Source organism: Schistocerca gregaria, chromosome 1, assembly GCF_023897955.1.
Source record: "Schistocerca gregaria isolate iqSchGreg1 chromosome 1, iqSchGreg1.2, whole genome shotgun sequence".
In the NCBI taxonomy this organism is placed as follows: Eukaryota; Metazoa; Arthropoda; class Insecta; order Orthoptera; family Acrididae; genus Schistocerca; species Schistocerca gregaria.
In genome coordinates, this window is record NC_064920.1 from 525,863,054 (window position 1) to 525,878,842 (window position 15,789).

Below are 15,789 nucleotides of genomic sequence, written 5' to 3' on the forward strand. Positions count from 1 at the left end.
CTCTCTTGCATTCCACTCCCGAACAGCGCGCGGGAAAAGCGAACATCTAAACCTCTCTGATCGAACTCTGATTTCTCTTATATTTTGATGATCATCCCTACCTATGTAGGTTGGGCTCAACAAAATATTTTCGCATTCGGAAGAGAAAGTTGATTGAAATTTCGTAAATACATCTCGCCGCGACGAAAAACGTCTTTGCTGTAATGACTTCCATTCCAACTCGCGTATCATATCTGCTACACTCTCTCCCCTATTACGTGAAAACACAAAACGAGCTGCTCTTTTTTGCACCCTTTCGATGTCCTCCGTCAATCCCACCTGGTAAGGATCCCACACCGCGCAGCAATATTCTAACAGAGGACGAACGAGTGTAGTACAAGCTGTTTCTTTAGTGGACTTGTTGCATCTTCTAAGTCGTAGTTGGGAGCTCCAATGTTAGGCGCGTAATGGGGCCCCTTAGGGATACGGCGGCTAAGGAGGGGAAGAAATCCAGTGTGCACTCCGTGTGATTCCGGGAGGAGGCATTCCTGATGTGGAAAGGGTCCTTCCGGATGCCATGAAGAGCACAGGGTGCAGCCAGCTGCAGGTGGTGGCACATGTCGGCACTAATGACGTGTGTCGCTTTGGATCTGAGGAATTCTCTCTGGATTCCAGCGGCTATCTGATTTGGTGAAGGCTGCCGGTATTGCTTACGAGATGAAGGCAGAGCTCACCATCTGCAGCATCGTTGACAGAACCGACTGCGGACCTTTGCTGCAGAGCCGGGTGGAGGGTCTGAATCAGAGGCTCAGACGGTTTTGCGACCGTATTGGCTGCAGATTCCTTGACTTGCGCCATAGGGTGGTGGGGTTTCGGGTTCCGCTTAATAGGTCAGGAGTTCACTACACTCAGCTGGCGGCTACACGGGTAGCGGAGGCTATGTGGCGTGGACTGGGCGGTTTTTTAGGTTAGAAGGCCTCGGGAAAGTGCGGGATGGGCTGCAATGTCAAAGGGTGCTTGGCAATTACAGGACGTGCTTGGATCAAGGAACAGTCGGAATTATAGTTGTAAATTGTTGTAGTTGCGCTGGAAAAGTCCCTGAGCTTCAAGCGCTAATAGAAAGCACACAAGCTGAAATCGTTATAGGTACAGAAAGCTGGCTAAAGCCTGAAATAAGTTCTGCAGAAATTTTTACGAAGTCTCAGACGGTCTTCAGGAAAGATAGATTAGGCAGAATTGGTGGTGGAGTGTTTGTGTCTGTCAGTAGTGGTTTACTTTGTAGTGAAGTCGAAGTAGATACTCCGTGCGAATTGGTGTGGGTGGAGGTTATACTTAACAGCCGAATTAAGTTAATAATTGGCTCCTTCTACCGACCCCAAGACTCCGATGATACAGTTGCGGAACAGTTCAGAGAAAGTTTGAGTCTCGTAACAAATAAATACCCCACTCATACGGTTATAGTTGGTGGGGACTTCAACCTACCCTCGGTATGTTGGCAAAAATACTTGTTCAAAACCGGTGGTAGGCAGAAAACGTCTTCCGAGATTGTCCTAAATGCATTCTTCGAAAATTATTTCCAGCAGTTAGTCCACGAACCCACGCGAATTGTAAATGGCTGCGAAAACACACTTGACCTCTTGGCCACAAACAATCCAGAGCTGATAGAGAGCATCATGACTGATACAGGGATTAGTGATCACAAGGTCATTGTAGCTAGGCTCAATACCATTTCTTCCAAATCCATCAGAAACAAAGGCAAAATAATTTTATTTAAAAAAGCGGATAAAGTGCCACTAGAAGCCTTCCTAAAAGACAATTTCCATTCCTTCCGAACTGACTATGCGAATGTAGACGAGATGTGGCTCAAATTCAAAGATATAGTAGCAAGAGCAATTGAGATATTCATACCTCATAAATTGGTAAGAGATGGAACGGATCCCCCGTGGTACACAAAAAAGGTCCGAACGCTGTTGCAGAGGCAACGGAAAAAGCATGCGAATTTCAGAAGAACGCGAAATCCCGAAGATGGGCTAAAATTTACAGACGCGCGAAATTTGGCACGTACTTCGATGCGAGATGCCTTTAATAGGTTCCACAACGAAACATTGTCTTGTCTCGAAATTTCGTAGAAAATCCGAAGAAATTCTGGTCGTATGTAAAGTACACAAGCGGCAAGACGCAGTCAATACCTTCGCTGCGCAGTGACGATGCTACTGTTATCGACGACTTTGCCGCTAAAGCGGAGTTATTGAACGCAGTTTTCCGAAATACCTTCACCAGGGAAGACGAATGGAATATTCCAGAATTTGAAACACGAACATCTGCTAGCATGAGTTTCTTAGAAGTAGATACCTTAGGGGTTGCGAAGCAACTCAAATCGCTTGATACGGGAAATTCTTCAGGTCCAGATTGTATACCGATTAGGTTCCTTTCAGATTACGCCGATACTATAGCTCCCTACTTAGCACTCATATACAACCGCTCGCTCACCGATAGATCTGTACCTACAGATTGGAAAATTGCGCTGGTCGCACCAGTGTTCAAGAAGGGTAGTAGGAGTAATCCATTTAACTACAGAAATATATCATTGACGTCGGTTTGCAGTAGGGGTTTGGAGCATATATTGTATTCAAACATTATGAATCACCTCGAAGGGAACGATCTATTGACACGTAATCAGCATGGCTTCAGAAAACATCGCTCTTGTGCAACGCAGCTAGCTCTTTATTCGCACTAAGTAATGGCCGCTATCGACAGGGGATCTCAAGTTGATTCCGTATTTCTAGATTTCCGGAAAGCTTTTGACACCGTTCCTCACAAGCGACTTCTAATCAAGCTGCGGAGCTATGGGGTATCGTCTCAGTTGTGCGACTAGATTTGTGATTTCCTGTCAGGAAGGTCGTAGTTCGTAGTAATAGACGGCAAATCATCGAGTAAAACAGAAGTGATATCAGGTGTTCCCCAGGGAAGCGTCCTAGGACCTCTACTGTTCCTGATCTATATAAATGACCTGGGTGACAATCTGAGCAGTTCTCTTAGACTGTTCGCAGATGATGCTGTAATTTACCGTCTAGTAAGGTCATCCGAAGACCAGTATCAGCTCCAAAGCGATTTAGAAAAGATTGCTGTATGGTGTGTCAGGTGGCAGTTGACGCTAAATAACGAAAAGTGTGAGATGATCCACATGAGTTCCAATCTGTAGGTACAGATCTAACGGTGAACGAGCGGTTGTATATGTTTGCTAAGTAGGGAGCTATAGTACCAGCGTAATCTGTAAGGAACCTAATCGGTATACAATCTGGACCTGAGGAATTTCCCGTATCAAGCGATTTGAGTTGCTTCGCAACCCCTAAGGTATCTACTTCTAAGAAACTCAGGCTAACAGCTGTTCATGTATCAAATTCTGGAATATTCCATTCGTCTTCCCTAGTGAAGAACTTTCGGAAGACTGCGTTCAATAACTCCGTTTTAGCGGCACAGTCGTCGGTAACAGTACCATAGGCAGTGCGCAGCGAAAGTATTGACTGCGTTTTGCCGCTTGTGTACTTTACATACGACCAGAATTTCTTCGGATTTTCTACGAAATTTCGAGACAATGTTTCGTTGTGGAACCTACCAAAGGCATCTCGCATTGAAGTCCGTGCCAAATTTCGCGCGTCTCTAAATTTTAGCCAATCTTCAGGATTTCGATTTCTTCTGAACTTCGCATGCTTTTTCCGTTGCCTTTGCAACAGGGTTCGGACCTGTTTTGTGTACCACGGGGGATCCGTTCCATCTCTTACCAATTTATGTAGTTTGAATCTCTCTGTTGCTCTTGCTGCTGTATCTTTGAATTTGAGCCACATCTCGTCTACATTCGCATAGTCAGTTCGGAAGGAATGTAGATTGTCTCTTAGGAAGGCTTCTTGTGACACTTTATCCGCTTTTTTAAATAAAATTATTTTGCCTTTGTTTCTGGTGGATTTGGAAGAAACGGCATTTAGCCTAGCTACAATGACCTTGTGATCACTAATGCCTGTATCAGTCATGATGCTCTCTATCAGCTATGGATTGTTTGTGGCCAAGAGGTCAAGTGTGTTTTCGCCACCATTAACAATTCCCGTGGGTTCGTGGACTAACTGCTCGAAATAATTTTCGGAGAAAGCATTTAGGACAATCTCGGAAGACGTTTCCTGCCTACCACCGGTTTTGAACAAGTATTTTTGCCAACATACCGAGGGTAGGTTGAAGTCCCCACCAACTATAACCGTATGAGTGGGGTATTTATTTGTTACGAGACTCAAACTTTCTCTAAACTGTTCAGCAACTATATCATCGGAGTCTGGGGGGTCGGTAGAAGGAGCCAATTATTAACTTAGTTCGGCTGTTAAGTATAACCCCCACCCATACCGATTCGCACGGAGTATCTACTTCGACTTCACTATAAGATAAACCACTACTGACAGACACAAACACTCCACCACCAATTCTGCCTAATCTATCTTTCCTGAACACCGTCTGCGACTTCGTAAAAATTTCTGCAGAACTTATTTCAGGCTTTAGCCAGCTTTCTGTACCTATAACGATTTCAGCTTGTGTGCTTTCTATTAGAGCTTGAAGCTCAGGGAGTTTCCCAGCACAACTACAACAGTTTACAACTACAATTCCGACTGTTCCTTGATCCAAGCACGTCCTGTATTTGCCATGCACCCTTTGAGATTGCAGCCCACCCCGTACTTTCCCGAGGCCTTCTAACCTAAAAAACCGCCCAGTCCACGACACACAGCCTCCGCTACCCGTGTAGCCGCCAGCTGAGTGTAGTGCACCAAACAGGGTTCCCATGTAATTTACTAACTGATGTTTTGTCCATGGGCATGGCTACAACACAAAGTGAACTAAGCCTTTAGCATAGGTCAACCTTTTCCTTTCATGTGACCACAATTCTGCACCTGACATGTTGGAAAAGGGAAAATAAGCATTAACGGCTTCCTCGTGCCACAGGTTTGTAATGGTACTAACCAACCTAAAACCATACTACTCCTAATAAATATACTTATTCTTCTGCAAATGACGTAAATACTGCTATAATATTGTACAGTACATCATCCTCAGTCTCCAATAGAAATATCTACACTTATACCTATTGGAGCCTATGTACAGAATGATTGTAATTAAACTTTACCTTCTTGAGCCAGTGTAAATGGAAAACTATTTACTGTACGGGTACCCAAATTTATAGGAATGATGTTCAGACTGTGCGCTGTAGAATTTGTATTGTTGGTAGTCTTAGTGTCATGACCTGCAGTCAGGGGCAGGTACCGGCTGAGCGAAGCGGAAGAAACTCGGACCGCAAGGACCAAGGGCATACAACGTGAATGGCATACGTCTCTGTTATCTGCTTCGCCAACATGTGATCCCTGCTGTACGTGGTTTTGACCGATTTGTTTTGATGCACGATGGGGCTCACATTGCTCGTGAAGTTACTGGGTTACTCCGTAGCACGTTTGAAGAAAACTGAATCATTGGCCAATCGTTCCAAACAGTGTGGCCAACAAGATCACCACATTTGAAATAGTGTGATTTATGACTGTAGGCTAACCCGAATTACAGAGTTTATCAGCGGGACACTAATACATTTTGGAGGTTGAAGATGAGTGTAGCGAGGGAAGTAGCCAACAACACACATGACATGTTTCGGATGGCAGTAGAGCAATGTCTCATTCAGTTTCATGTTGTCGTTAATGCAAATGGTTGTTATGAACAACGCTTCCATACTCGAACGTAAACATGGTGCGCTATTAGCAAATGTTAAACTCTTATGTGGAAAGTGAACAGTGTTTCTCTCAATGATTTATTCGTTGTTTCTCATTTGCGTGTTCTTATACTCGTAAATGTTTTCACAAAATTTCATTTCCTCTGATCACTCGTTTTTCATGGGGCCTTTTTAAGAAGCAAAAGTTTATTTATAAGACCCTATACTCGTATATATGAGGTAGTACGCTGACCTGAATGAGTTGCATGCCTGTGTAAAGTTTTGTTGTTTTGAACTTGAAATGAACACAGGAGACACGCACCAAAAGTTGGAGCAAGTGCTTGAACTTAGTACTTTAGCTCACACGCTGTGTCACGACTGGTATAATCACTTCAAAATCGGGCCAACAGTGACTGGCGATGAGAGCCCGTCAGCTGTCGTCAGACGCAGTAATGCACAGAAAGCGAGGGATTTGATTCTGCAAGACCAAAGACAGATCATCCAAGACGTCTGAAGCATCTTGCCAATAAGTTACGAAATATGCTCATCGAGTTCTAGTGGCAGACGCTACAAGCGAGGTGTTGTGCACCGCTGTGCGGTTTACTATCTGTTTCTGAGAGTGCGAGTTCCCAGAAAAGTAAACAAATATACTCCCTCCTGCTACGTGCATCTAGCGAAAAAACCACTAAATTAAAATTAGAGAGATTTGAGCTCATACAGAGGCTTGCCAACAAACTTTCGTGCCGGCCGCGGTGGTCTCGCGGTTCTAGGCGCGCAGTCCGGAACCGTGCGACTGCTACGGTCGCAGGTTCGAATTTTGCCTCGGGCATGGATGTGTGTGATGTCCTTAGGTTAGTTAAGTTTAAGTAGTTCTAAGTTCTAGGGGACTAATAACCACAGCAGTTGAGTCCCATAGTGCTCAGAGCCATTTTTTGAACAAACTTTCGTCTAGACTATTTGCGACTGGAACACAAAAACAGGGAGAAGGAAATGATTTGTAGACATCGGACGTAGATACAGTCACAGAAACTAAACATGGGAGGGACTGTGTCGAAATATGTGTCACGACTCTGCAGGGAACTTGAAGAACTGCCTCATGATGATCCAAATTTTTATAATATCTTAGGCTTCCGTGGACAGAGTCACTTGATATGAAAGTTTTCTGGGTACGGTAAAGCGGTATATTGTAAGTAACTATCACTGATGATACCATTTTTACTGTGGACTTTTTACACTACGACACAGTACCATAACCAGAAAATTGTAATGCTAACCACTCCAACTTTATTTCAAATGTTATGGAAGGTGACGATCATTGCATTTGTGGCTATGACTCTAGAACTATGCTCCCATCGTCACAATGGGAAATCCTTCTTCGCTTAGCTAAAGAAATCTCAACGTGTCGGACCAATAACATTGCCAAATCCATTTTACCAGTCATATCCCATTAAGACATAGAATAAGGCCAGGAAATATATGATTGTGCGTGTGTGCGGGTGTGTGGGTGGGTGTGTGGGTTTGTGGGTGTGCGCGCATGTATGTGTGTGTGTGTGTGTGTGTGTGTGTGTGTGTGTGTGTGTGTGTGTATTTTTGTGATTACAGTTGTGTAGGAGAGTTGGTGTCAGTCTGTGGGTATGCGGGTGAGTGTGCAAGGAACTGCTTTTAAAAAAAAGCCACTGCTCTTACTCTTACACGACACTCATATACTGTTTTCATCCATAAAGAGAAAATCAAAAACTTTCCGTACGAAGGCCGTACAGTCGAGCATCGGTATGGAAATCTGGCAAAGTGGCCGTCGGCCTTGAGGCAATCATCCCACCGACGCACCGGTTTCAAGATACCGTATCCTGATTTGAGCAGAAGTCCGTAATTACCTGCTGCACAGGTATCGCTGACCCTTCAATGGCTTTTTTGTAGGGCTGAAGGCGAGAAAATTGTATGGGGAGAGAGCAGCACTCTCTCGACTACCTCATACTTGAGTTGGCGTAACTTCTGCTTGCAACATCTGCGATGAGGGTACGTCCGTTATCATGAACCACCAGCACTCCTGGTCGAAGTTGTTTTGCTACAGACAAACTGTCCAGTACACATCCCTCACTCTGCGATGGATGTATACCGGTGTTTGTCCTTCGTCAGCCCAGAAGAGTGGCAGTACGTTGGTCCTGTCTCGACCTATTTGGTAATAATGTCGACAAGTTCTCATTTCCGAATGTACAACAAGCACGTCGTAAAGACAGAAATTCCAGACTAATCCCTTGCCTAGATGTAGGAGCGTATACAACCGCTTCGGAGTCTCGTTGCGGTGCATATAAGCTGCAGGAACACCCTGATATCGAAACGTTTTGATTGCCCCCTGTATTATTTCTTAATAATCGTTTAAGGGGCAGCGATCTTGATTAGTATTCAAAACGTCCTATGTCCCGAGTTTGAAACCCGCCACCGCTTAAATTTTGGTTAATAATCAGCACTGACGGCCGAAGGCTTCGACATAAGAAGTCACCCTCATTCTGCCAACGGTCTTATCAACGACGGCGGAAGAGCAGACAGTGGCTCAGGGCACTTCTTGTCCTTCGGGTGGGAAAATTCACCTAAAGGAAGAAGAATCAGCAATAATCAACGGCAGGAGGATGCGGAAGGCACACAACATGTATCTACACGACATGTTCATCCGCAGAACATAGAGTTGTTTTTATCGGAATCGACCTCAAACCAACACCGACAAAAATAGTTCAGGTATACATGCCGACGTCGCAAGCTGATGATAAAGAGATAAAGAAAGTGTATGAGGATACTGAAAGGGTAATATAGTACGTAAAGGGAGATGAAAATGTAGTAGTCATGGGGGACTGGAATGCAGCTGTGGGGGAGGGAGTAGAAGAAAAGGTTACACGAGATTATTGGCCTGTGACAAGAAATGAGGGAGTAGAAAGACTAATTGAGTTCTGTAATAAATTTCAGCTAGTAACAGCTAATACTTTGTTCAAGAATCACAAGACGAGGAGGTATACATGGAAAAGACCGGGTGATACCGGAAGATTTCAGGTAGATCACATCATCGTCTGATAGAGATTCCGAAATCAGATGTTGGATTGTAAGGAGTACCCAGGAGAAGATACAGACTCAGATCACAATACAGTAGTGATGAAAAATAGGCTGAATTTTAAGTGATTAGTCAGGAAGAATCAATACGCAAAGAAGTGGGATACGCGAGTACTAAAGAATGAAGAGATACGCTTCAAGTGCTCTAAGACTAGACACAGTAATAACGAACAGCTCAGTAGGCATAACACTTGAAGAGGAATGGACATATACTAAAAGGAAATTTGAGAAGCTGAAAAGAAAAACATTGGTACGAAGATGGTAACTGCGAAGAAACCGTGGTTAACAGAATAAATACTTCAGTTAACTGATGAAAGACGAACGTACAAAAATGTTCTGAGAAATTCAGGAATACAGAAATACAAGTCGTTGAAGAATGAAACGAATAGGAAGTGCAGGCAGCAAGCCCAAAGTGGCTGCATGAAAAATGTGAAGAAATCGACAAAGAAATGATTGTCGTAAGGACTGACTCAACATGTAGGAAAGTCAAAACGACCGTCAATGAAATTAAAGGCACGGGTGGTAAAATTAAGAGTGCAAAGGAAATTCCATTGTTAAATGTGGAGGAGAGAGCGGATAGGTGGAAATAGTACATTGAAGGCCTTTGTGAGGGAGAATATTAGTCTAATGTGATGGAAGAAGGAACAAGAATCGATTTAGAAGAGGTATGGGATCTAGTATTACAATCAGATTTTAAAAGAGCTTTGGAGACTTAAGAAAAAATAAAGCAGAAGGGATTGATAACACTACATCAGAATTCATTAAGTCATTGGGGGATGTGGCAATAAAACGACTATTCATGTTAGTGTGTAGAATGTATGATTCCGGCGACATAACATCTAACTTTCGGAAACATATCATCCACACAATTCCGGAGACTGCAGGATTGACTAGTGCGACAATTATCGCACAATCGGCTTCACAGCTCATGCATCCAAGTCGATTACAAGGGTAATATATAGAAGAATGGAAAAGGAAATTGATAATATGTTACATGACGATCAATTTGGCTTTAGGGAAGGTAAAGGCACGAGAGAAGCAATTCTGACGAAGCAGTTGATAATGGTAGGAAGACTAAAGTAAAATCAAGACACGGTCATACGATTTGTCGACGTGGAAAAAGAGTTCGACAACGTAAAATTCGCAAGTTGTTCGAAATTCTGAAAAAAATTGGGGTAAGCAATTGGGAGAGACGGGTAATACACAATACGTACAATATAAAAGAGGGAATAATATGAGTGGACAGCCAAGAACGAAGTGCTCAGATTAAAAAGGGAGTAAGTCAGGGATGTAGTCTTTCGCTCCTATTGTTGCATCTGTACACTGAAGAAGCAATGATGGAAATAAAAGAAAGTTTCAGGAGTAGAATCAAAATTCAAGGTAAAAGGATATCAATTACACGATTCACTTATGACATTGCTGTCCTGAGTGAAAGTGAAGAAGAATTACGAATATGCTGAATGGAATGAAGAATCTGATAGAGTACAGAAAATGGATTGAGAGTAAGTCGAAGAAAGACGAAAGGAATGAGATGTAGCAGAAGTGAGAACAAAGAGAACCTTAACACCAGCATTCATGATCACGAAGTAGATGAAGCTAAGGAATTCTGCTACCTAGGCAGCAGAAAATCAGCAATGGGCTAAGCAAGGCAAAAGCAGACTAGCACTACCAAAAAGAGCATTACTGGCCAAGAGAAGACTATTACTATCAAACATAGGCCTTAATCTGAGAAAGAAATTACTGATAATATACGTTTGGAGCATAGTATTGTATGGTAGTGAAACATGGAGTGTGGGAAACCAGAACAGAGGAGAATCGAAGAATTTGAGATGTGGCATTACAGCGAATGTTGAAAATTAGATGGACTGGTAAGGTAAGGAGTGAGGAGGTTCTGCGCAGAATCGGAGAGGAGAGGAATATGTGGAAAACACTGACAAGGAGAAGGGCAGGATGATAAGACCTCTGTTAAGACGTCAGGGAATAACTTCCATGGTACTAAAGGGAGCTGTAGAGGGCAAAAACTATAGCGGAAGGCAGAGATTATAATACATCCAGTAAATAATTGAAGACGTAGATTGCAAGTACTACTCTGAGATGAGGAGGCACAGGAGAGGAATTTGTGGTGTGTGGTGGACTGCATCAAACCAGTCAGAAGAATGATAACTCAAAAAGCAATTAAGAATTTACATTAGCTTACTCATTTCACAGATCATTATCAGCTATCTAGATACTGAGTGAGTTACAAATCTGCATAATAATAACTTCACTCCTAAATGATATTTTCCAATTAGTCTGATATATTATTGATAGAATGGTAAGGCCACATTAGGTTAGCCTTTCTAGGAATTTCCAGTTTAAACCCTACGTCTGCCGTCAACTTCTAAGGCTACTCCGCCATAATATAAAACTCTACCCCGAATCCTAGACAAGAATCCTTAGTATTAATCTGGTACACAAAAAGTTCGGCAGTAGAATCTCCAATGGTACCTTGCACCGTTTATGCTTTGCAGTTGTTTTTATTGACACTTTGTACTCTAGTTGCGTATTAAATTCACTATTTACCTCACGGTATAGTTTTAATGCCCTACCTTCTGAACGTTTCTCTTCCCCTATTACTGTTAGTATGTGAAATTTTCCCATGAGTTTCCTTGAGGCGCAGTACAACGGTAGATCAAGATTTGGGGTGATTGCTGTACCTGAAGGATAGTGCACCGGGTCGGTGATTCAATCCGGTCACTGCTTTTAGAATCACATGAAGTAATGCACACTAGAAACAGTTATAACCAATTTCCGAATTTTCTACTTTTTGTTGGTGTGAGATAGAAGGTTGATCTGTGTGAAGTGTTTGTAAATATAATGAGTTCTATTTAAGTGCTGGATAACCTTTCACAGTTTCTTGGATGCTGTCGTTAATTCTTCAGTTACAGAGGTTTGTGGTAACTAAAACTATGTATACTTGTAAAACTAGATACACAACGTATGAACGAGTGACCTTTACTTCCACGCTCGTATACCATCTTATATCATGAAACGGAACATCTTCCACAATGGAACACGTGAGTCTTTCAAATGAACAAAGTTTCTTAAATGTCTTAAAATCTTTTTTCTGTCTTGAAAATGGAAATCTTTATTATATGCCATTGCTTCTAGTTCAAAACGATTTTAACTTCTGTCTTTTGATAATACTTCCTGTTAATGTGGTTTCTTTTGTTGATTATTGGTATGAAGTAGAGTAATTTTCTGTATTGCGACAGTTTTAAACGTGATAAAAACAATAGTTCTTAGGTACATAACCATGTTGTGCTGTGGAACAGTTTTTCAATTCATTTGCAAATCTCACATGTTCCCTTTCAGAAGACGATACTTTTAAAAATACGCGATGAAGCATGACCTACAAAGTATGGCTCAATGTCCCACACGTTATGTGCAGCTAGCTGGGCACCACACCACTCTCTCCCGAGACGACATCTAACGAATGTATTATCACCTCTTACCCAGCTACACTATTGTGGTGTAGCTCTGTCATTCTATAGAATAATCAGTAATTTTTATTTAAGGCTGTTTTTTTCTTATGTTAGATTTATGTCCCAGTGATCAAGACTGTATACACTGAACAATATGTGTGACATGTAAATATGTCTTCATTCACGCCGGACTATATCTTCAAGGAGTGTTTCCCATTTGTGCCCTTACTATTTGTCCAAATCCTACAAGTAACCCGCGTCCTTCGTTCCTCAGAAATTCTCATGCAGACAACCGTATTTATTATTTCTAGTGAGAAGCCCCACATCTTTATTTTAGTGTACTGGTGTACTGAAATCGATTAATTACATCTTTGTCGATGAACACTTCCTTGTCTCTGTGACTGACTTCTCTTTTATCTCTGCTTTGAACCTCTAAGTGTGACATATTCATTTCCAGGAACGATACTGTGAAAGCTTGCATTAAATTTGTATAAGAAGGACGCTACTAAACAAAGAATTCATAATCTAATTTTGCTGAACTTAAAGTTTTATTTCCCAATTAATTATTTAAGTTTTGTTACGCATTACTTTGATTCCTCGGGCAGCACGTAGGAAATGAAAGTGCAGATTTTTAAAAACATTGTGTTAATTTTCTATTTCAGTGAACCGCTGAAATGAAGCGTAACTGAAGCTTTCCTAAAGTAAGAAATGTGAAAAAGTTCAAGTTTAGTTATAGTAGGAAAAGTAACGACAGTCTCTAGCAAAATAATGTTCTGTTCCTTTTAATTATAGTGGCTTCCTTGCAAATCCATACACAGATTATTAGAATTTTTAAACAACACTGTTTGGATATTGGTCACACATCGATAATAAAAATAAATATGAAATAGTCCAACTCAATGAAATGTTACTTTGAGTCTCTAAAGTAGAATCTTGTACCTAACATCAATTTAAGCAGAAATAGATTTATGAATGTCAATAAACATATTCATTGTCGTGTCTGACACTGCACTCTTTTCGTATTAACTAACGTATGTACTCCCGTTTACGAGAAAGAATAGCACTATCAAATCTTCGCTAACATTTCCTTACCAAGTACTCTCTTTCTGTACTGATGCGATAAATGAGACAAACTTACCTGCTATTTCTAACTTTTCTTCATAAGTGTTATAAGTTACAAAAACTGATGCTCATTACACCAAGTGAGATACACCAGTCAGGTTGTTTCGACGACTACTTCCTTACCACAAGCGTTTGTCTCAGATGAATATGTGCATTCGTCACACGCACTATAAAAGTATACACTACAATATCTTTAAGAATAATAGAAAAATACAAAAGGATATTGCTACTAATGTGTCCTTTTTTCACCACAGGTGCTGAATGGAACATACGGCCTGTTGAACTTACTGTATCATTTTCATGGTACTCAGTGAAATGACATAACACGGACAAGATATGAAATCCACACCACTGTAGAAACGCCATGCATGAAATGTAATTTCATGTCACCAAAGCTTTGATATATCGACGGAAATCAGATAGGCAGAGCCAAAACCAAATTTGCAAAATCAAATGTAGAAAAATTCCGTATCTTTTCTGTAATAAAACAGCAGCATAACATTCAGGAAAAAGTGTGTATATCTGAGAATAAATTTCGTTGAAAGGCAAAGTGTATCTTAAGATTATTTCTCATCTATATCTCTTACCTTGTATGTGAATTCTTAGTACACATGAGACAAAAAATAAGACCTTAAACTAAGAAACAGCACATGATTCCCTAGAGCTTGGCCGAAGTATATGTGAACTAAAAAAAAGTATCTTGATAATGTAAGTTTACAACATCATATGTAAAATCTAGTTTTAATCTGAAAGTGTGTAAAAACACTGTAGCTTTCCAGTAAATAGCTGAGTATGATGAACAGAAATCACTTATACAAAACTAAAAAAGTATTACTGGTTTACATAAGGTATTAAGAGGCGATAAACAAGCAAGTCGACTCAGCACAACGGAGTTGTGTTGCAATGTCAGATCTGTCTATCAGATCAGGACCAGGAGGATTCTTCGAATGGTGTGAACATCGTTGTTGTAACCGAAGCAGACAGATACAAACAATCACTTTTTTTAAGTCAGTTTGCATACAGTTAATCACAATACAAGACTTAGTTCAGACACAAGTCCACATAACTAAAACTGATTCACTTAGTAGATAAATATTCTCACGCAGAGTTCAAAAGCAGAAACAAACCTGTACATATCAGTTAAGTACGAATGTATATTTAATTAAACACTGTCACATTAAGTCAAGTACAAAATTTATCACCAATGCAAAGTTCAGGAAGGGCTTTATGGAAAGGCTAAGTCCACTTAAAAGTTGAGTGTCCGTCACAGGAGGAATCCAATAATGAATTGGTAAATGGAGGGAGCAACAGCTGCAACTTTGTTATTCATTGAACACACTGTAGTCGAGAGTATTCAGTACTGCTCCGCAACTGGCACTGGCTGGGTAGGTGTGGTACAGCCTCTTAAACATTCACTGCACGGAAGGTCACTTGGCCCATTGCCAGGCGAGCACAATACCTCTCTCTCACAGGACCTGTAGACCACGCTCTGCATCAACGATCTGCTTCCACCGCCTTCTATCTCTAGCAGCCTCTCTCCACCCCGTGGAAATTCATAATGATGCGATATCCTTCTCTACGTCATCTTTCCACCTTATACGGAGTCGCGCCATTGGTCTTGTTGCCTGGAGAGTTCCTTCAAATGCTTTCTTGGTGATTCTGTTGTTTTCCATTCTAGCCACATGTCCAGTACACTGCAGTTTCATACTTTTTTAATTTCTGGATGATATTGGATTGCTTCATTAACTGACAAATTTTATTGTTCTTTCGAATTCCCCATATAGCATTTTCCACCGAGCGAGGTGGCGCAGTGGTTAGACACTGGACTCGCATTCGGGAGGACGACGGTTCAATCCCGCGTCCGGCCATTCTGATTTAGGTTTTCCGTGATTTCCCTAAATCACTCCAGGCAAATGCCGGGATGGTTCCTCTGAAAGGGCACGGCCGACTTCTTTCCCCGTCCTTCCCTAATCCGATGAGACCGATGACCACGCTGTCTGGTCTCCTTCCCCAAACCAACCAACCAACCATTCTCCAACACAGATCCCCGGATTTTTCTCATTACTTTTCTTTCGGCAACATTCAGTTTTTCTCTTTCATTCTTTGCAGGCGACCAGTGTTCTGAACTTTACAGTACTATGGGGCAAGTAATAGTGTCGTAGATCTTCATCTTTGTGGTGATAGAGCAAGCTGTACTTTTCAGTGGGTTGCTTAGTGAGTACAGACATCTGAGGCTATTCTTTCATTTTTATCCATTTTTATTATATTTTTACTGTTGAAACGTGATCCAACGTATTTAAACTGGAGAACTTTTCTGAATTTAGAATTCTGGTCAATTTCAGAGTAAGAATTTGGGTTTATGCCCATACCTATTTCCATATATTCGGTTTTCTC

At 41.5% G+C, this 15,789-nt stretch overlaps 1 protein-coding gene across 1 annotated transcript in view; it reads left to right on the plus strand.

Moving 5' to 3' along the window:
• LOC126279320 (odorant receptor 2a-like) overlaps nt 1-13,774 on the plus strand; it is a 71,557-nt gene extending 57,783 nt beyond the window's left edge. The window contains exon 7 of the mRNA XM_049979671.1: nt 13,650-13,774. Coding sequence (XP_049835628.1) covers nt 13,650-13,709 — 60 coding nt within the window. The 3' untranslated portion in view covers nt 13,710-13,774. The remainder of the gene's footprint in view (nt 1-13,649) is intronic.
• Nucleotides 13,775-15,789: the final 2,015 nt, after the last annotated feature.